General features: G+C 45.9%; 2 protein-coding genes across 3 annotated transcripts; one reads left to right on the top strand and one right to left on the bottom strand.

Annotated features, from left to right (window-relative positions):
- The first annotated feature begins 902 nt into the window (after positions 1–902).
- On the top strand, positions 903–8,651 carry tmem110l (transmembrane protein 110, like). Of its 2 annotated transcripts, XM_034578608.1 has the most exons (9): positions 912–1,301; positions 3,961–4,009; positions 4,322–4,417; positions 4,503–4,624; positions 5,245–5,357; positions 6,031–6,114; positions 6,197–6,328; positions 7,934–8,087; positions 8,138–8,651. In XM_034578608.1, the coding sequence occupies exons 1-8, from the start codon at positions 1,142–1,144 to the stop codon at positions 8,066–8,068; spliced, it is 891 nt and encodes a 296-aa protein (XP_034434499.1). In that variant the 5' UTR covers positions 912–1,141; the 3' UTR covers positions 8,069–8,087; positions 8,138–8,651. The 2 variants fall into 2 exon arrangements, with proteins under 2 accessions (XP_034434498.1, XP_034434499.1); XM_034578607.1 differs by having other exon boundaries at positions 903–1,301; positions 7,934–8,651.
- A 1,450-nt stretch (positions 8,652–10,101) lies between these two features.
- On the bottom strand, positions 10,102–20,099 carry itih5 (inter-alpha-trypsin inhibitor heavy chain 5). Its single transcript, XM_034578606.1, has 14 exons — positions 19,845–20,099; positions 19,714–19,758; positions 18,908–19,071; positions 18,111–18,212; positions 16,844–17,079; positions 16,586–16,755; positions 16,056–16,172; positions 14,535–14,706; positions 14,120–14,429; positions 12,473–13,155; positions 12,310–12,363; positions 11,314–11,430; positions 10,837–11,214; positions 10,102–10,515 (listed from the first exon to the last, which is right to left on the bottom strand). The coding sequence occupies exons 1-14, from the start codon at positions 19,953–19,955 to the stop codon at positions 10,256–10,258; spliced, it is 2,919 nt and encodes a 972-aa protein (XP_034434497.1). The 5' UTR covers positions 19,956–20,099; the 3' UTR covers positions 10,102–10,255.
- Between the last annotated feature and the right edge of the window lie 1,012 nt (positions 20,100–21,111).

A 21,111-nucleotide genomic window follows, 5' to 3' on the forward strand; every position in this document is an offset into this window, starting at 1 on the left:
TTTTAAAATAATAGTCCATATGTTTTGTAGCTTCCTTTATTTTCAGTTATATCTTTATTAAATCATATTGTTCTGTCCACTCTTAATATCCAACAGCTTCATCCTCCATCTTGGCTCTGCTCCAGCTTCATCATCCTCTGAAGTGATTAATAATAATTACAGCATCTCTGAGTCTGAGTCTTTGCGTCTCTGTGTTTTCGACCTTGAGTCTAAGAGGCTCGCTCCTCACATCTTCACGTGCGGCTGGGATCTCGCCTCGGGTGCCCTCGTGCGCGCTGCGGGACGCACGACCTGGTGCCGTTGACCCAAACACAAAGGATCTGAGGCGGTGACGCGCACATTCAAGGAATTCTGCAGAGCAGCGCAGGCGTGAAGCGAGAGGAGAGCTAACAGGAAGTCAGACAAACGCTCCTACAAAATAAAACTGGGGAAAAAAGTGAGATTAAAGGGATAGTTCACCCCAAAAATAAAAACTCACTCTTATTTGACCCATATTTCTGTCAAGTCCAACTCGGTGAGTCAGAGGATCTGAGAGCAGCTGGAAAGTTTAAAGGTAAATAAAATAAAACCTTCCTCTTCCTCTATATCAACGTTTATGTCACTCTATTTCATTATTTATATTCTTATTTTATTCTTAATTTAATTTCACAGTCTTTTACCACTCTTACCATTATTTTAGCTTTTATTGTTAAATTATATTAATATATAATTGTTTTATTTTATATATTTTTTCTTTATCTCCAATTTATTTGTTTATTCATGTATATATCCATTTTGCTGAGAGCATTGTTTTTAATTTTGTTTTAAATTGTTGCTCTTGTTTTATTTCCCATGTCTTATTATCACGTGTCACATGAGAGCTTCTATTTAAGCCTCTTATTGTGAAGGGCCCGGACCAGAAGCGCTTTGATCTCCGTGTCTCTTTGTTGTTTTCGTGTTGAACATGAATGTGACTGTGATCCTCGATGCAGCGGTTTGCTTCGGTCTCGTGAGGAGATTCAACATCTGGAGACACTGAGGAGACAAAACAACTTTAAGTTAAAGATCCTTTGTGGGGTCGGCTTGTTTTCTCCACCAGGTCCAGGAACACTCGGCCCACCCGGGGGAGGAGACGGTGCCGTTCCACCGTGTCAACGTGGACATGTTCGATTCCGGCGTCGTCGAGCGGTTCCAGGACGTGTCCAACATGTCGGACATCAACAAGGCGAATCCTCACGGCTGCGACAACGGGGCCCTGACGGACCGGTTCGGGGTTTTGATCCAGGCGCTGCTGGCCGCGGTCGCCTTCAGCACGTTGATGCGTAAGTCCCTGACGCACCTTCATCATCATCATCATCACCTCCTCATCCTCCTCCTCATCCTCCTCCTCCTCACAGCTGATCGTGCACAAACGCGCATATTAAAGGTCGCGAGTCCACGTGGAGTTTTGTTGACGTTTGAGCCCCATTACCTGGCAAACCAAACCCCCCTTGATAAATAAGATAATTTAACATTCGCTCGCTTTTTGGCGTGAATCTATATAAAATAGGACGTATTTTAAAACATCATCTAATCAAGAAGCACCTGTTTGTAATTTCGGCTGATTTCAGGTGATGTGAACTTAACGCATTCTAAGGAAATTGCAGCTTCCGCGTTCACACAATAGACAACAGTGATGTGCGTGTACCATTACTTCTGGTGCGTATTTAGATAAAATGACGTTCTGCACGTGACTCATATGAATTCCCCGGTGACACTCATATTAAGCAAATGATTGATGTTTACTCTACCAAACGGGAAGTGGTGCCGATTAGCAAGGCAGCGACACTAATTGAGATGGTTTTTAATGGGAGTTTGGTCAGAGTCTGCAGACTGGCAGGTTCTGGATCCTGTGCTTCCTTTTAGCTTAATGATAAAATCTACACATGTTTATTCAGGGATTTTAAATTTTAATGAGCATCAAACACAACATTGTCTCCTGCTGCTCGGGGTCACAACACATTTGAAGAAACATGAGCCTCAGAGGATTTAATTAGGATTTTAATGACTTCTTGTAATCAGGAGTCTGATTCACTTTAATCTAGATGTAATTTAGGATATTTTGCACATTAGTTTCTGCCTCTGCAGTGAAACTAGCAGCTCCCTGTGCTGCAGACTGAACAATGAGCATTTACTGCAGAATAATCTTGTGACTGTGTAGCAGCTGACTCGGTGAGCGTTTAATACTCGTGCAACATCGGCACTATACAGCTGCCAGTTGTCTTAAATTTAAAATATGTCACGAATGAGCCAAAACTCAACCAAGACTGAATTATATTTGCTTTATTTTTTAATTTTGTCTGAATTGAAAACCTGTGAATGTGCTTATTTTGTCAGTTTTCCTTTGTTTATGGGGTAAATTCTTGATCCCTGATTAACCTCAATGCCTCATGGAAACAGGAGTGTTGCCACAGGCAAAAAGGACCTAGGACCCCCCCCCCCCCAAAGAATCGCACAAACAACGTGATTCCAATCTTTTTCTAAACAAAACACAGATTGTGCATACACATCTTAATATTAAAGAAGTAAAGTTAAAGTGAAAACCTCCCCCGCCGTCCCAGAAACATCACACAAGCCGTTTTCAGACATGAACCCTGGACAATATCCAGAGTTGGTCTTTCAGGAGATTCTCCAGTAAGACGTGTTCGCAACAACACGAGCGTTCAGGTGAAGGGGGGGGGGGGGGCAGCAGGATGTAAAGTATGAGATCACCAAAAGCTCCTGAATCTCATCGTCTTTCCACATCTTTGTTGTCGTCTTCTTTGTGTGTGGCTCCTCTTTTTCATTTTGTTCAGTTCTTTCCAGTTTAGATGGATAATTTCAGGAGATTATAGTTCAACGCGTGTCTGAAAACAGTTTAATTAGACGTCTTCAACCAAAAACCTCCAGAATTACGAAGCGTTTGGCAGAAAGTCGGTGTCACGAGGCCTCGTTAGGACGCGTCTGACTGTGATGTCACTGCAGTCTCCTGTACGTTGTTGATCACAGAATTTAAGGAGGTTCTTGCTTTGAACTAATAAAATCGCCTATAATAAAATAACGTAAATGCGAGTGCATCCAGTTGAGACTTCTCCAGCGTGTTGTATGATCTAATAATCGCTGAGTAGTGTTTCAAAGGTCAGTGCAGCTAATCAAGCAGCTGAACCCTCGGAGCGGGGGAGCGATGCAGAACTGGGCCAGGCCTCGAGGCGGGGGGGGGGGGATCGATGAGCTCTAACCTCCGCTCACTTACTGATTAGTAGAGAAATCGATACCACACACACACACAGCCCACCCCACCCCCCCACCCCTGCTTTACATATGCGAGTGTTGTTCTCGGTCAACACACAAGCATCTGTTAGTATTTACACGCTTTATTTAAGTGCAGCAGAGCAGTCGCAGTCCTTCAGCTATGACCACGGGCGGCGGTAAACGCCACGTCACAGCCGGAGCCGGCACCAGGCGTCCGTCTGCTGAGGGCGCTCGTCCTCAAGGCCGCGTCGTTCTTCCAACAATCCAGATAAAGGCTGAACATCCAGTGTGGCTGCTGCCGTCTGTCGACCTTCAGACTTTCACACATTCATTTTGTCCTCCGTGCAATTTCCTTCCAATCAGAGTTTGAAAAGAGGGAAACATTTAATAAAATATAAGTAAACAATCAATTCAATCTAGAAAAGAGTTGCACGTGTAAAGCACGTCTGCAGGACACGTCTCCATCCTGTTCTCACGTGCAAGGTCACATTCTCCGTCCCTGAGAGATAGAGGAACAGTGGGCGTCTGTTCACCGTGGGCCTGGGGGGGGTGTCATGGTAACAAGGATGATACGTGATGGTGTGTGTTTTTAATCTGTCTTCGTTCCCCCTCTGCTGAGACTCGCTGCAGAGAAACTGTTGTTGTTCTGCAGGATGAATGTCTGATGGCAACGTTATCGATTAATCGATCGTCTTTCCCGTTTGTTTGCAGTGAAGAGGTTCCGCGAGCCTGTTGGGATCAGACGACCGTGGAGGATCTGGTCAGAGACGTTTCCTTCTTTTCTTTACTCTTCTTCTGTTTTTAACTGATCCCGTCCTACGTGTCAGGAAGAGTTAGACAACAGCTGTCAGGGGAGGCAGAGGCCAGAGAATGACTATGAGGCATCACACAAACAACCACAAAGACAGAAAACTGCCCAACAACCACAGAAAATGACTATGATGACACTCAAAACAACCTCAAAGACACAAAAAGAAACGGAATAGAAACAGGGTCCTTGTTTTATTGTTATATTCAAGCCTAACCTAATGTTAAATCAACATTCAACATGTTTCCCTTGACTCTTCTTCAGGTTTTACGACACGTCCAAACAGGCCATCGGCGCCCTCTTCATCCACTTTGCCAACGTCTTCCTCTCCACGCTCACCGAAGAGGACCCCTGCTCGCTGTGAGTCTCACTCAGTGATCAGATGAGGTGAGAGGATCAGGGACGTCCCAACAATCGTTTCTCTGTCTGTTTTTTTTAATCGCAGGTATCTGATGAACTTCCTGCTCGACGCCACGCTGGGGATGCTGGTCATCTGGCTCGCCATCAAGTTGGTGTCCAAGCTGGTGGAGTACAAGCAGTGGACGCTGCTGATGTTCGGGGAGTACGGTCAGTGACTTCTTCTTCTCATCTCAAACACAGACACAGCTTTTGAGCTTCAGACAGAAGAAGCAGCAGCTGAGGTTATTTCCACCAGGGGGCGGTGTAGTGCAGCTGGAGGCAGACGGGGAGGAACCAGCTGCAGAAAACATTCCCAGTGGCTTCAGAGACGGATCAACTCCAGACTGATCATTACACGCTCTCACTCTACTGGCTTTTCTTTTAACATCCTCCCTAAATCCACCAAGTTTAGATCAGATCTTCTGACCCTGACTCAGATACACAGGTCACAGAAATCCTTTGGTGTATTCATTAAATTCCATATAGGATGAGCTGATTCAGGTGTGAACAGTAGATGATGGTTCTCCCACTCTCTACTTGTGTGTCCCACTCCCTCGTCTTCCTGTCTAATGACAGACTTGTCCTCCTTTGTGTCTGCTGAGCTGAGACACCTGCACAGCACACCTCTGACTTAGTGGATAGCAGGAAACACTGTTTACATTAGAGCCGGATACATTTTGACACCCTGATACTGATATCAGGGAGTTGAAACAATGTCTGACTCCTAAGATGTCGTTATCAAACCCCCCTAAATCGTGGTGTTTCCCTCCTCCTCCTCCCTCCTGCAGGCGACCCCCCTCAGGCGGCGGCGTGGCTCGGTCAGTGTGGCGTCTACCTGCTCATCATGGTGCTGGAGAAAGGTGCGACCAGCCTGGTGCTGCTCGTCCCCGGATGGTCCAAGGTGAGGATGCTGCTCTGATGTTAGTGCTGCTTTCAGGGCCGATGGGAAAAATATCATCCTGCGACGTTATCACAGAGAGGATCTGATTGGCCTCTGAGGGTTTGTTCTTATATTCGTGGTCTTATTATCTTATTATCCAGAATAAACAAGCGGGAGATGATTCATGACTTTTCTTCTGCTTCTAATGGAAACACTGACGCTGTGTTCATGCATCTGAAGAAGTTTGTTGGTTTGACATCAGGGTTCATATTTGTTTATTGGAATCAGCCCTCGTCAAAGCGACAGTTCCCAAGGAATCATAGCGCAGTTTATTCTGTTAGTTCCCGGTAGGAAACGGTTTTGTTTAGTGAAGCTCTCCGTGTTGTTTTGGAGACTTTTCCTCTGTTTAGATATCAAATCCACTGTCTTTGATCAAAAGTAAACTGTGATTTATAAATAGCAGGATTATGAAGATGCTGGACATGTTTATTTAAATTTTGTAATAGAAATGATGTAGGAAAGAGAACTTATCGACAATATTTCTAAAACTAATAGTTGAAATACAAATAAGCACATTTAACAGTTATTTCACTGAAATCTTGACCATAACCTTTTTTATTGAAGCCTAGAATTAGAATTTAAGTAGAAATTAAAATTTAAAAGTATATTAAAGGTTTCTCTTCTTCTTCTCCAGCTGCAGGAGGTGTTGCTGGGCTACATCGCTAACCCTCAGCTGGAGCTGGTGCTGGTCATGCTCATCGTGCCCTTCATCGTCAACGTGAGTTTCACTGTTTTCATCTTTAGTCTATTTAAAAAAGGTGCAGTGTAAGTAACCCCGGTCTCTCTGGCTCCCCCTGCAGTCCATCATGTTCTGGGTGGTGGACAGCCTGATGATGAGGAAGTACAAGACGATGAAGGGCCTGGACGACTCCTGCGACAGCTCGGTGAAGAAGTCCGACTCGTCGCCCTGTGTGGACGGCGAGGAGTCTCGGGTGAGCGTCCAGTCACTGCTGGTTTTGGTTTTTCATCACCGGGGGAATCGAAGCAGCTGCTTTTAGGTTCCCAGCAGATTTCCATGTTTTGATTCTTTGGTCCAATAACGTTTTAATACTGTTCCCACTGAATGTCCCCGGTGGTTCACTCAATCAGGAGGGGGATGGTTGAAAGTTTTTTCCGTCTTTGATGATGGGAAGGAAACCGTTTTAATGTGTGTGTGAAAATATGAAAATGGTCGTTGATGTGACCACACAGTCACGCTGGGTGTCGACTGCACCTGTTGTTTTGGGGGATGAAGACAGACACACACACACACAACCACACAGGCAGAACAGCTTTTCTCTCTCGACACTTGTTTGGATGAGAAACAAACGCAGATGAATTCACTCCAAGGAACACTGAGTCAGACTCTCGTCTCTGTGGAGTTCAGAGAATGTGAGATTTTATCAAATCTATTTATTCCTTTGTTGGCATGTTGAATAAATTCTTATAAAGTATTTCCCCTTTATAAAATGACATGTAGTTTTTGAATATTTCAACTTTTTTTCTCAATCCTAATACTCCGTCGTACTTTATCACATGTCCACCACTTCAAAATATTTGTAGTGGTTTGTTTTCTGTGTCGAGCTTTAAAAGCATCTATATACTTTTCTGAAAAATCACCTGGAGTAACTTGGATAATATTGATATAATTTATCAGTGCTTTAACAATAGAATCATTATTATATATATATATTCTATGACTCATCTCCTCTGTGTCGGGGGTTGAAACAGAAACATGGGCAAAGAACTTCTAAACTGAATCTGTAATTAGGGAGCGTGACCCTCGTGCTGCGTGGGATGAGAGAGTTTATCCCTCGCTCCTCTTTTCCTCGTCGCTGGTCGTCTGCCAGGCCGCCATAAATCAAGCCTTCTCTCCGGGAATAAGAGTGACATTTAGGAGTCGTTTCCACGCGCTGATGCTATGGAAAGCAGTAGTGGAGTGGAGGAGGACGCCGGACAGAGGGGCTTTGACTTGGATGAGGTCTCAGAGGGGAGGGGGGGTGAGGCTACGGCCACAATGCTGTTGTTTATCATCTGAGGCTCTTGAGCTCCAGAGGTCTGATATCAAGCAATAATTAGAAATAGTTTCCCAGAGACAGAAGCACTGACTCTGCTCTGCTCTTTATAGGATCTGTCTTTACATCCTCTTCCCCTCACGTCATCCTCTCGTATAAAGCAGCATATGGACGTTTATCAGGCCCTAAACATCGTGTGGAATTTGTCTCGTTTGGGATTTGAACCCCTGCTGCTGCTGCTGGAGAGTCTACAAGGGACTTTATTCCACTTTAGGATGGAAATACAGAACCCAGATATTTCCCGGGAATTAGCTTTTCTTACAAACATAATATGTAGAAGAAGAAGAAGCAAAGATAAAGCAAATTAAAAGCAAGTGCTGCAAGTGCAAGGATATTTATAAAGGGTTAAAGAGCTGTAAGTGAAAAACTGAACTTTCAGGAGTGCACTGAACTCTTTCCAGAACTTTTCCTGGTAAAATATCTGATCTTGTGCTTCTTAATATGTGAAAGACAAACTATTTTTAACACGACCTCCTCTCTCAGGTGCTGCTGACCGCCGAGACGGACACGGATGAGGCGTCGTCGTCGTCTGAGGAAGAGGAGCCTGGCGACGAGGGACCAGTCCCCAGTGTGCTTTATTCAGGGGGACCAATAAGACCCAGCTGGGTGTTGGTGTAAAACCAGGTGACGTCCGACTCATCCCTCCACTGTCCACTCACACTTAGGAGCCCAAATACGGACAAGACCAAAAAAGCCTTGCATCCTTGTGTCCTCAGATTTAAAGGTCTAAATATCAGCAATTGAAGGTCATATAACCTGCGAATGTGAACACTGCAGCTGCCTTCTTCCTCCGCCCTGAAGGTGTGAATCGTCGCAGGTGGAGCCCGACTCTGCAGATGCATGAAAATCAAACTGCATTCTGGGATTTAAAAAAAAAAGCTCTTTAATCCTCTCACCGTGCTGCCTCCGACTCTGCTGCGGCGCGGCATCAGAGCGTGACCACATCCGAACGCGTGAGGAGAGATTATCCAGCAGCGCGGCCGCCGCAGGGCAAAACAAACGGAAAAGGAAGTGAAGTTAATCCGTCCTTCTTTTCCACATCGGGGACTTTTTTCAGTGAATTATCTTTACATATATATCAAAAAGTGCTTTAAAGCTTTACTCAATCAAATATAACCACTTCAAATCTGCCTTTTTTTTTTAACGAAGGTGTAATTATAATCATTCCTCGTGTTTTTTAAAAACCATGCACGGACCAAACATGTTGACGTCCAACGGTTTTACTGCTTTTAAAGAGACGAGATGTGGGAAACACACAGCAGACAAGTTAGTTTGAGTCCGTGTGATGATTAATTAATGACAAAATATACATGAATCAAAAATAAAGCAAATCATTTATGAGAAAATATGAGATTAGCAAAGATTTTTTGAGAAAAATATTTTACTTATGTTAAGTCTAGAATTAAGAGACAAATGAGTATTTAAACATTTTTGATTTTAAATGAGAGAATCAAAACAACTCTTGTGTCAGTCTGTTAAATACGTAGCGGGTTAGCTTAGCATCAAGACTGTAAATTGGTGTGGCTCCGTCCATAAGCCAGTTATCGCACAGATGTGAGTAAAATGGTGTTAATCTCCTCAAAAAATACATATTTTCCAAAATGGGGAAACTATTCCTCTAAAGACATTTTCTTTATTTTGTCAATATTAAAACACAAAAGTTATTCTAAAGTAAAAGAACTGGCCCTACGATTGGTTCTACTCCCTCGTGGTCGTTCTCTCTGTGGGAGGATGCAGCAGCTGTTTGAAACTCATGGCACATGTCTTTATTTATTCTGTTTATATTTTATATAAGTATTTGACTTTATATATATATTGTGTTCTGATCTGTGGTGACAACAGTGGAATAGAAGTTTTTTTTTTTTTTTAGTCTGTGATGTAAACGGGAGAAATTTCCGAATCGTCGCCAAACTACAGTTTTTAAATTCCGACTGAATGGAAGTAGGTGACTTTTGTATATTAATCATCAAACGTGTCAGTTTACTTGTTTACATTTATAGCTTTGACATATTCCGTCTGTCATGATTTATTTTGTATTCTAACGTAGCTTTTGTGTATTTTTTTTTTTTTTTTTTTAAATAAATGAAATGACGAACACAGCACGTCCCTTAAAGTGTCGTCATCGGGTCGAACCACGGTGCTTCTGTATGTCTTAAATCTGTACGATGAATAAAGATGGCTGACACACGAACCCGGGGTCTGGTGTTGAATTCCTGCGGCGGCCGGGGGGGCGGGGCGAGGCGGGGCGACGACAGACAACCTGAGCGGGTCCTGGTCGGAGCACACCTGTGTGGGCGGGGCCGGCAGCCCTGTGACCTCCAGCTGATGACAGGGAGGACTATGGAGCTGTGTGTGTTGTGTGTGTTTTGTGTGTCTGTAAGATGTGCATGGCGTCACTGGCGCTGGGACAAGGGGTTAGTTACGTGGGTCGGCCTCGGTGGTAACCAGATGTGATCTTCAGGCCACTTTTAAGATGTGTTGACGTGCGTATTATGTGTGTGAGGGGAAAAAAAACGCACACATGCACGACCAAACTTTACTAGTTGTGTGTTTTTCTTTTTTTATGCTTCACAAAACGACCTGAAAATGTGAGTTTTAAATATTTTATTTACAAGTACAAAATTATTTTTTAAAAATGACACGTGTTGTATTAGAAAAAGTAAAAAAATATATTCAGGAGAGACGACTGTGGGGGAGGAGAAGTGACAAGTGACGTCTTGATGGTTGGAACCTGTTGGAATCTACGAGATGTGATATACGGTAAAAAGGAGTTAAGTTGAATAATGGCGTTTCACTTCCGTCTCCTCACACGCCGTTGGTCCCGTGGGGCCAGTCCCCCGTGTCGAACATGTGCGGAGCCAAGTAGTCCTCGTACCGTCCGTCTATCAGCTTGGCTGCGTTGTTCCTGGCGAACCAGCAGTCCACGCTCTGCGTCCCGCTGTAGATCCGTCGGCTCTTCTGCACCACGGGCACCGAGCGGCCCTTCACCTTCAGGACCTGAGAGGGTTTCACGTCCCCCTCTGCGGGAAGCTGGGCCAGTCCCACGTCCTCGTACAGGAACTGACCTGCAAGTGGAACATATCAGAGGTTCACGTTATTTTAGAGTTAAACTGTTTACAGTCTTTAAAGGTTAGGCAGCTGTTTTCCGGCTGATTTATAAAGAATTTCGAAAGAAACTTTGGTCACCAAAATGTACCCTTATGATCATCTGCTGGAAGAAATCTTGGCTTTATTGTTTGACTTGGGAAATTAAAGTGTGCAGAGCCTTTTGGCCTTCGTGCATATTGTCTTGCACACAATATGACGACTGACATACGTAGGAAGTGCATCTCAAGCTGCATTTAAACAACTCTGAGACCAGATGTGACATTAACGTTGACACTCACCCAGCAGACCGTGGCAGTTGTGGGACAGCCCCTTGCTGTTTCCGATGTAGAACCCCAGATGGTCCCTCTGGTACGGAGCCGGGTTCTTGTACTGATGCAGCAAGATCACGAAGCTGACGTTCCCCCCGACCGTCACGGTCACGTTGGACTTTCCCACGATGGCCACGGACAGCACGCCGCTGTCCACTGCGACGGTGGAGTGGCAGGGCAGAACCATGCGGTCCCGCCCGTCCAGGATGACCTTCTTCGGGGTCACCTCGATGTAAGCGCGTCTGGGACGATCTACCACGATGATGATGGTGCTGAAGTAGGTGCGCTGCTGCTTGTGGCTGCCTGGTGGAGCTGGGGCGCCGATTAGCTTCCCGTTCACTGTCACGCCTGCAGAACGGGAGTGGACCCCCCCCAAAGTAAAACATAGTTTAGACCTTGAAGTGAAAATACCTCTTTTATGATGCTTTTGATGATTATGAGTCTTACCGGAGAACTTGTGATCAGAGACCAGGCTCAGGACGTGTCCAGGTTCACCGTTGATGTTGAAGCACACGGTCAGTTTGCTGAGCGGGAACTCCACCACGAAGTGAGGGTCACCATCCGCTGAATGGGAGGAGTCAAAGGGGACGAGAGGGGAAAAGACACGATGCGTCAGCTGCAAGCAACAGCAAGAGGGTCTGAAGGTGGAGGGAAGTGAAATGTCCCATTCGAGAGCATCACGTTTATTTAATTTGACTTATTTCTGATTGAAACAGTAAAATAAGGGAAGGAATTCATTAGACAGTGTGAATGAAAGAGATATGAGCTATAGGGAGAAGGCTGCAGCTGGATAGTACGGAGATAAGATGTGGTTGCAGGATATAAGTCAACATGGCCGAGTTGTCAGATGTTCTAAGGACTTCCACCTCGAGTTAAGTTCAGTTTATCTTCAGCCGGATTCTCCTCCGGCCTGTGAGAACTAGCTGAGATGAATAGAGCAGCGATGAAGATGATAGAGGAAGAGTAATGACGGGGTCATTAGGCCTCACTAACTGCCTCTGATGGGGTCCCTCTCTTTACTGTATAACACATGCACAAACATCCACTTTGTGCCTTTTACCCACAGTGTGTGTGTCTGTGTGTGTGTGTGTGTGTGTGTGTGTGTGTGTGTGTGTGTGGTCGTCAACACGCACTTGCATGTTTAAAGTGCCACGTAGGGACCTGTGCTGGTATTTCAATTAGACCCTGCATGCTCTTTCCTCTTTCCAGGTCATGTTCACAAACATCCCTGAACCTCTCGCTGTCGGAAGAGCATCCAAATTAGAGGCTGCCCACACACACAGTCTACTGTACCCCCCCCCCCCCCCCTCTCTTTAAAGTTTTACTGTGGTAAATGCTTCGTATATGTTCAAAGTACCTTCACGGTTCAGAGTCTATCAGATGAAACGGGCAGGAGAACATGTAGAAGTGTTTTTACATGCGAGAGAGAGAAGGTGGAGTCACCTGATGTTTTGGAGACGGTGATGGATTTCTTGGCCGGTCTCCTCTTGACTTTACCTGCAAGGAAGAGAATATCTATTTAATATATAAGCTATATAAGCTCGTTTTCGAGAAGTTGTAGGTTTCAATCCCTTGTCTTGTTTTCAGACACCCTCTACAACCTCACCAATTGTGTTGCCCGGAGATGAGGTCCGGCTGCCCGGCTTCACGTTGGACGTCTGCGAGTTCCCGTCCTCGATGTCCCTCGGCAGCTCATTGGCAGTGGAGACGGTCTCGCCAGACGCTGGCTTGATGGTGGGCGCCGGAGCCATGGTGCCGTCGGCCAGGACCTCGGGTTTCTCCACCACCAGGTTGGTGAGGGGCGTGAGGAAGTGGTAGGTCAGGGAGAGGTTCGTGGCCTGGTGAGTGTGGTCCTCCCGCTCTTTGCTGGTTTGGCTGCGCAGCCGCGACCGCAGCCCCTCCTTGACGCTCAGGAAACCCCAGACACGTTCCACAAAGTCCTCTGCGATGGAACCCAGAGCGACCCCTAATCCATGTGCGCTCCCTGACCCCGGGGCCTTAGCTCCAGCCGCCATTGCTGCCGTCGCTTCTTTCACGTGCCTCTCGGTCTCAATTTGTCGGTGCCGCAGCGGCACATCGGTCTCCAGGATGATGGTCCTGTCGTTGTTGCTGGCAGTGACCTGGACGTGAAGGGATTCTGCGCTTCGGTTTGTGAGCTTTCCGGCGATGACGATCTCCGAACCGTTGAAGTAGTTGGTGAAGAGACGCTGAGTCACGTACTGCACGGAGTCGTCTGTGTAGTTGATCCTTATGTCCGAGAGCAGAGGAGTTCCTATCTCGTCGTAGAACCTGGAATGAGACGAGCAGCAGATCATTGCACAGATGTTGAAAACTGTCGAACAGCAAGGGAGCAATCAGGGTTATTCTCTAAGGTTGTGTTGAGGTTGATTGAAAAACAATGCAGGAGCTTCATTGATTTAACGAAACCACTGCTACTGGTTTCATCAGTGGACGTTTGAGGGAAGGAAACAAGGTTGTAATTCCAGATTTCATCAGAAGTCGTGTTCATCCAAGCAAACCGCCCTTCGGCCATAAACCCTGTTGTTTTTCTTTAAGCTCCCCCGACCCCACTTCAGAGGAGCGTGACCTGTGCGTGTGCACGAGTCCGTGTTGTCACGCCGCAGTAAACTTCCTCACCTCTCGACCAGCGTGTTTGTTCAAGCAGGACGAGGGTTATTATCTGTGGAGTCTATCTGTTAACTCCATGTACATACTCAGACGCAGGTTTCACAACACATACACACATTCCTGCTCCACTGAACAAACATCTTGTGTGCCCCAGTGCAGAAGAGGGAGAGAAGAGGGCTGTGGGTAAAAGAAAGAAAGAGGGAGGCTGTTGCAGACTGTGGCCGTCACACGGTGGAGTTGATTAAAGTGGTCTGTTGTCAGCACCGGCACATTTGCACAGTTCGTTCCTTCGCAGCTCGATGAGAGATGCAGGTCTCGTGTCAGACGGGGATGAGGGAGGGATTAGCTGAGCTAATTGCTTAATAAGAGGTGGATCAGATTTTCACAAGAGGGAAAGAACTGGACGTGAATTACTTACTTTAAGAAATATTCAGTTCCGTCATCGTATAAGTTAAAAACTCCAGGCTTTGTTATTTATCTGTTATCTGAAGTTTCTAGTATGCGAGTTGTGGGACAAGTGATTTCTGGGTTGTGCAACGCAGACATCTTGCAAGAAATATTTACAGATAGTCAGAAAACAGATGCAGCACTCCCACATTCCCCACCAGAGCAGACGCACTCTCACCCTTTGAGCATGGCGCTGGCGTCGGCATCCTCGTTGATGCGTCTCATCATCCCACAGTTTTCCAGGGCCATGCGCTCCAGCAGCCGATAGTCCACGTCGTTTCCAATCCCAATGGTGAAGATGCAAAACTTGTCCTGCACGGCCGAGCGGGTGTTCCCCAGGATCGCCGTGGACAGGGTCTGACCGACCGTGGGTCGCCCGTCGGTCAGGAAAATGACCAGGGACACGCTGTTGGGGCCGGCGTCGGGGCCTGAGAGGTACTCGCGGAGCAGAGAGGAGCCGGTCTGGATGGCACCGTCGATGTTTGTTCCTGCAGGTCGAGAAGTGTTACTGGAGATTAATACTCGTATGAAAATGTCATGGTTATGGCAATACAGGGAACTTATTGACCTGAGACAAAGAGTTCGAGTCTCACCTCCCGTCGGCACCAGCATGTAGATGAACTTCTTGGCGTCTCTGATGTTGAGCGGCGTCACCGGGACGAGACGACTCGGCTGCCAGACTTTGATCCTGTTGGAGAAGCTGATGAAGTTGAAGCTGTCGCCGGGACGCAGGTCCTTCAGGATGGTCAGCAGGGCGTCTTTCGTCTGGGAGGGGGGACAGAAATTCATATTTCACCACATAATGGAAAAATTGTTTGTTTGTTTTGTTGCCTCTTTTGAGAGATTCAGTTAAAGTCCTCTCATGCTCTCAAATCAGAATAAAGTATTTAGAACGTCTCAGATCTTTGCTCTGCTCCTGAAACTCGGCTCAAACCGTAACTGAACCGTTTTCTCACCATTAAAAAAAAAATCAGTTTCCTTTGACAGAATTCTGTATTTTTCCTGCATTAGTTTGATTTCCACGCTGCCGGCCCATCGACACAAAGGCTTCTTCCTGTCGTGCAGTTTCACATTGTCCTCCGTGCAGCCCCGAGCGTGGGTGTGATATATAATTTGGCGCTGGGGGGGGGGGGGTTTACAGATGCCTGTACGAGCTGTGTACAGCAGAGGTCAGGACCACAGGCTGAAGCCCTCTATTGTGAAGCCGCATCAAAACACACATGTTGTTCTGTTCCTGCGGCCCGATGGGTGGTGGGGGACGGATCAGCGGGTCGAGGGTGCCGTTGTCTCCAAAGTTCCATTACCCCATAGATGCTGACCTTCCTCCCTCACAGCGCGGCCTTGTGCTGGGTGTTTTCCACTTTGTCTTTTATCCACGAGAATCTGTTTTTCAGTTCCTCCCGTCGTTTCTGTTCCTGTGCTCCTCTCTTCTCTCGCGGCAGCTGCAGGGATCAGGCCGAGGGATTACCGTGCTGCTACAGACGGAGGAAAAAGGTCTGATAGTGATATTCCAGAGTGGGAGTGAGGAGGTGGGGGGGGGTCAGGTTTCTACACTCATTTGAGATCATGCTTGGAATCACAGAAACCTGCTGTTGAACAGGAAATAGGAGGGTTTGAAAATTAATCAGATTTCCCCTGAGTCTCCGATTTACTCTGAATTTAAGCAGAATCATCAATTATCATGTTTTAATAATAACTTCATCAAATGATAAATGTGATGAGTCACTCGTGTTCTCCTACAGTTTGTTTTTCTTGCCTTTTCCTTTCTTTTTAAAACCTGCAATCGAGGTTTTGTGAGACCTCTGTGACCTTTGACCAAATTCTAATCAGTTCACGAGTGTGAAGTGAATGTTTGCACCAAATCTGAAGAGATTCCCTCAAGGTGTTGTTCAGAGATCGTGTTCACAAGAATGTTCATATTCCTGCACGTTCATTGTAATAAAATCGTGCACGATGAGAAACTTGTGAAGGATGGAAAATGGATTAAAGCCCAAACTAATCTGCAGGAGACGTTTGACATCAGCTCGCAGGAAATGGACGTAACTGATACGTGATACATTCGCTGTAGCTTTAATTCAACAGCCGTTCTCTAGATTTCCTCGGAGCTGCTTCACCTGTCTGATCTTCGTCCCCACCATGGAGGCGCTGGTGTCGATCACGAACACCACGTTCTTGGGAACGACCGGCAGGTCCTTGGGAGCGAAGTAGTGGACAAAATGTCCGTTTAAAACCTGGAAGAGACAAGAGAGAGAGAGAGAGAGAGAGAAATATGAGGTGAGGGAAACGCAGCCGGACCGTGAGATCAGATTCAGATTCAGGAGTCGTGCGTGATTGTTGGTTGAAAACTGTTCTGGAGACGGAGAGAGGAGTCTGGCAGCGGAGGGAGGCTGGTGGCAGGAGGCCAGAGAAATGAGTAACAGGTGTGTGTGTGTGTGTGTGTGTGTGTGTGTGTGTGTGTGTGTGTGTGTGTGTGTGTGTGTGTGTGTGTGTGTGTGTGTGTGTGTGTGTGTGTGTGTGTGTGTGCAGCTGGATGAGAAGTGTGTGTGCACTTGTATAAAAACATGTTGTTATGCTTCTTCACAGACCAAACTCTGACTCATCTGTGTTTATTGTGCACGTTTGTGTGTGTTTTTCGGTTTCTCGCCTGAATGTCCCCGATCCCCATGTCTCGCTGGACGTCGTAGCGGATCACAAAGTCTCCCAGGAGGCCGTTGGTGGTGATCTTGGCCTGTTGGACGATGTTGGGGCTGAACGTGATCCTGCAGACGTTCTTTTCGTGCTTGATGGCCGTGGTGGGGGGGGCCTCGGGCTTGGCTGGGGCACAAAGAGAGGAAGTGTGTTTGTGTGTCGTGACCTAGGAGCGGAAATAAACTGTGGCCAGTGCCCTTTGGAAAATAAATACCTGGTGTCTTTCCGTTGCGGAGCGGCAGCACCTCCAGGTCCCTGATCGGGGAGTGGTCGACGATGGTGACGTCCAGGCTGAGGCGGCTGACCAGCTGGAGCGGCCGCAGGCTGGTCACGTGCTCGTACCGTCCCAGGCGGCGCTGCAGAAGCTCCTCGTAGGTGAGCAGGAACACGGCCCGGTTCCTCCCCGGTATGCTGACGGCCATTTTAAACACCTCCACCTCGGGCTCGGAGCTGGAGACGAGAGGGAAGCAGCAGGAAGTGGTCACTTGAGAACACTTGGGTTAGATAAGAAGATTTCAACCTCTCCTGTATAAACAGTGAATATAAAGGCTGGTTGTCACCATGGGGGGGGGGGGCTCCCGCTTCCAGTCCGTCTGTAGCATCAAACTAATGCTGGTTTTAAAATCATATTTATTCCAAATTTATTTAAACAATCTACATTAATGGATTGAACATGGCTGACAACACCACTTCTAAAGAGCAAAAAATAAAAGTAAGCAAATGGGATGTAAATAGAAAGATGTATAAAAGAGAATAAAATAATACAAACCAAAGAGAGAATGAATATTAAAGTGGGTAAAAAAAATTGTTTAAATGTGTTAAAAGAAAGAATCTAAAAAAAATTAAGTAAGTGAATTCAAAAAAGATAAACCAAGAAGTAAAACTGTATAAAACATAAATAAATGGACGAATAAATAGACGTAATTAGATTGAAAGCCAGACTAATAAGGTAAATCTTTTAACTTATTTATTTCTGTATTATTATTTTTTGAATTATGTAGACCTGCCTGGGTTAATTTAATTAAAGCCTGGCTTTTGTAATTTTTCAGTTTTTTATTTTTTACAGTGGAGTGAGTGAATCACAAAATTCCTTTTTCACGAAATGTCACTTTTCACATGACGACTGGAAACGTGATGTCACTTCTTCCATAAATCAGATTTATATGACATCTTTGTCTCTGAGGAGCAGTGACGGTCACACACACACACACACACACACACAGACACAGACACACACACACAGACACACACAGGCTCTGTGTCGTCGTTGGAGATGATGTATTATCAATGTGTTTGCAAAATAGGAATATTAGAGGGAACGAGCGCTGCTGTGTAATTAGGAGGCGACGCCAGTCCACAGGAGTGGCCACACACACACACACACACACACACACACACACACACACACACACACACACACACACACACACACACACACACACACACACACACACACACACACACACAGAGGTTTCTCTCACCTTGCGCCACCTGCCTCCTTGTGTTTGGGTTTGCCGTTGTCCTGCTTGACCCTCTTCTCCTTGGGCTTGACCTCGCTCTGGTAGACACGCCCTCCGATGATCCTGGTTCACGGGGGTCAAAGGTTGCGGATTAGGAGATTCAGGACCACCTATTGTCACAGTTCAACTGGGTTTTCTCTGAACCTGTGGCCAGTAATCCTGCTGGTCCCAGTTTTAACGGGTACGAGTCTTGAATGAGCCACAGTCACTGTGAGGTTTTTAACAGCAGAATAAAAGTCGTGGTCTTTCTGCTCACATCTCCATAGCAACCAAAACATCATAAATGCATCCAACCAGGAAATAAGTTTGAAATTCTTCCACATCTTTACATATATGACTCAAACTGACTAAGTATGACAATTTCTAAATCTTGCCAAACCTTATTGATAACAATCATTCATTACATCCCCATGATTGAGGATTATTTTCATGGGCTCCAACTTCAATAGTGATCATTCCCAACCTGTGGGTTTGTCAAAAGTGATAATTCAATGAGTCATGAGCCAAAAACCCCTGAGCAGGACTTTCATAAAGTGTTGGATCTTAACTGTGCAGTGAAAACTTGTGTCTCTGATCTTTGATCTGTAGGATTTTGTGTTTTTGCAGCAGCTGAAAACTCCTCAGAAGTATATTTCTGTAAGATTCAAATAAGGAGGTTTCCAGGTTCCTCTACACTCTTCGCTCTGCTCATCTCATTAATGATCTCTTGCTTCCAGCTGCAGATCCTCTTGGTTCCTTGTGACCTGTGAGACTCTTACATGGTGAAGTTGGAGACATAAGCTCCGGCGGGGATCTGGAAGTGGAAGACGCCCTCGCTGGCGGCGGAGTGCCGGTTGAGCATGGCGCAGTGCACCGCGGTGAAGGCATAGCGGGAGATGATCGTGGTCTTGATGGTGAGTTCCTGGATGTGAGGTTTGGTCTCCTGCAAAAACAAAACGTCCAAACATTGAGCCTGGACCTGCGCCACGGAGGAGGAACCTGGCGCGATTCTACGAGCTGGTTTTTACGCATCTCTGTTGTGCTTATTGTGAAGTGGGTCGTTCGGGAGATGGCTCAACTCGGGGAAGCTGCACTTTCTCTGTTTTCGCAATAATCAAGCAGAGAAGGGATTTTTCCCATGAGTCGTGATCCAGCGCATTACATCTGCACATCTGCGCGCTGGGCGGATCCGTGCGTCACGCCCAAAGTGCGCAAGTTGGGGATGAGAAAACCCAGTTCTTAATAAGTTAAAGTAGGTCATGCAATCTGGATCACTAAGGCTTGTGTTTGTCAAACGTTTTCTTAATGTCAGGGGGTCAACTCCTCTATAGATCAAACCATAAACTCAGAATGAACTCAGAGTATATCAATATTTACCATCTGTGCCAAACTAGGACAGACATTTGCTTCTTATCCCTTTTAAGTAATATCTTAAAATGTCTATGTTTATCTTTGCTCTCCACTAAAATTATATTTTAAAAGTAGAATAAAAGAACTTATGAATTTAGGAATTAAATCGAACCCAAACCTGCACCTGAACTAAAGGTGCGTAAAACGCTGGAATCTGCTGTAAATCTGACTTTACCTTGGACAGTAAGGTTTTCACCTGTCGAGGGACCCTGCGTGGACTCTGTGGGGGACAAAAAGAGACAAGGTCACACATGAGGAAAATCCAAAAAGTCCAAACTCCTGCATGAGCCACATAAAACATCTTACAATGTCCAAATCAAAGTCGGCCAAGTCTAAATCCAGTTCCTCCTCCAGCTGTGCCAGTGCACCGGGGATGGCACAGACCAGCAGCGTCCTCAGCAGCAGCGGCAGCAGCATCTCGTCGTCCTGCTCCGTGGAAGCTCAACAGCAGGAATGAGACATGGTCTCCAGTGCGCAGCGTCTCCGGGTCTCCGCGAGCTTCCGGAGCAGAGTGGCCGGCCAGAGGAGCGAGTGACACGGCGTGGGGAGGAGGAGGAGGAGGACGCCCCCCACCCACCGGAGGAGAGAGGATGAGGAGCTCAGGAGGCTCTGAGGAGGCAGGTTGTGCTGCTGCTGCTGCTGCTGCCTGTAGGGGGCGTCGTTGCTTTGTTCTGTTATTACGCGTAAAGGCCAGAATGCAAATACAGTCAGCAATAGGATGTGTTTTTTATATTATTTAGGATTAAAAGTCATTTAACATTCAAGACCATCAAGCACTTGAATAATCCCTGTTCCTGTAAAAACACAAAATCAATCGATAGTTTCTCTGTATGTTTATTTATGGATTTCAACTTTCTTTTTCTTGCTTTTAATAAAAGTAATTTACTGTATTTTTAAAGCATTAACAGTCAATTAAAGTTGGTAGTTGGCTGACACGTAAAACATTAGACTTAGAAAAGCATTTAAACAAATTTATTTCTAGTTTGAAATTCATGGAACACAGGAGCTGGAGTTTACAGGAGGCACCTGAAGGCAACACGCCACAGCCATAAAGTGTAATGAGCTGCTCTCATAATTAATAATAAACATTTAAATTGATTCCCTATAACTTATATTATTTAAAACTACACAAGACAAAGCTTTATAAACAAAGGGAAATAATTCAAACAAAAAATATTTTAAAAACTCAGTCTTCAGTTAAATGTCCTGTTGTTTCCTTTATTCACACTTTGCATTTACTCTGTTGTTTTCCAGTGACTCTGCATACATCCCATAATGCCTCACCCAGGTGAAGCCCTCAGATATTACGCTGACTTTACCGCTCTCTTGTGGCCATGATGCAACATTACACGTTCCTAATTTAACCCTAGAAAATGTCTTTAACATTATTGAAGTTCTTTGTTAGAACCAAATCTGCCCCACGAGGGTCAGACTGTGTTTTTTAAATCTCAGATCCTCGAACTCTGTGTCTGACGTGATTCCTCTTGTTGATCTGTGATCAGATCTTGTCCTATTTGCCCGCCCGCCCCCCCCCCCCAGCAGGTCAAGTTTCAAAGTTTCCTTCCCTGAGTTC

This window comes from Hippoglossus hippoglossus, chromosome 23 (genome assembly GCF_009819705.1).
Source record: "Hippoglossus hippoglossus isolate fHipHip1 chromosome 23, fHipHip1.pri, whole genome shotgun sequence".
Lineage (NCBI taxonomy): Eukaryota > Metazoa > Chordata > Actinopteri > Pleuronectiformes > Pleuronectidae > Hippoglossus > Hippoglossus hippoglossus.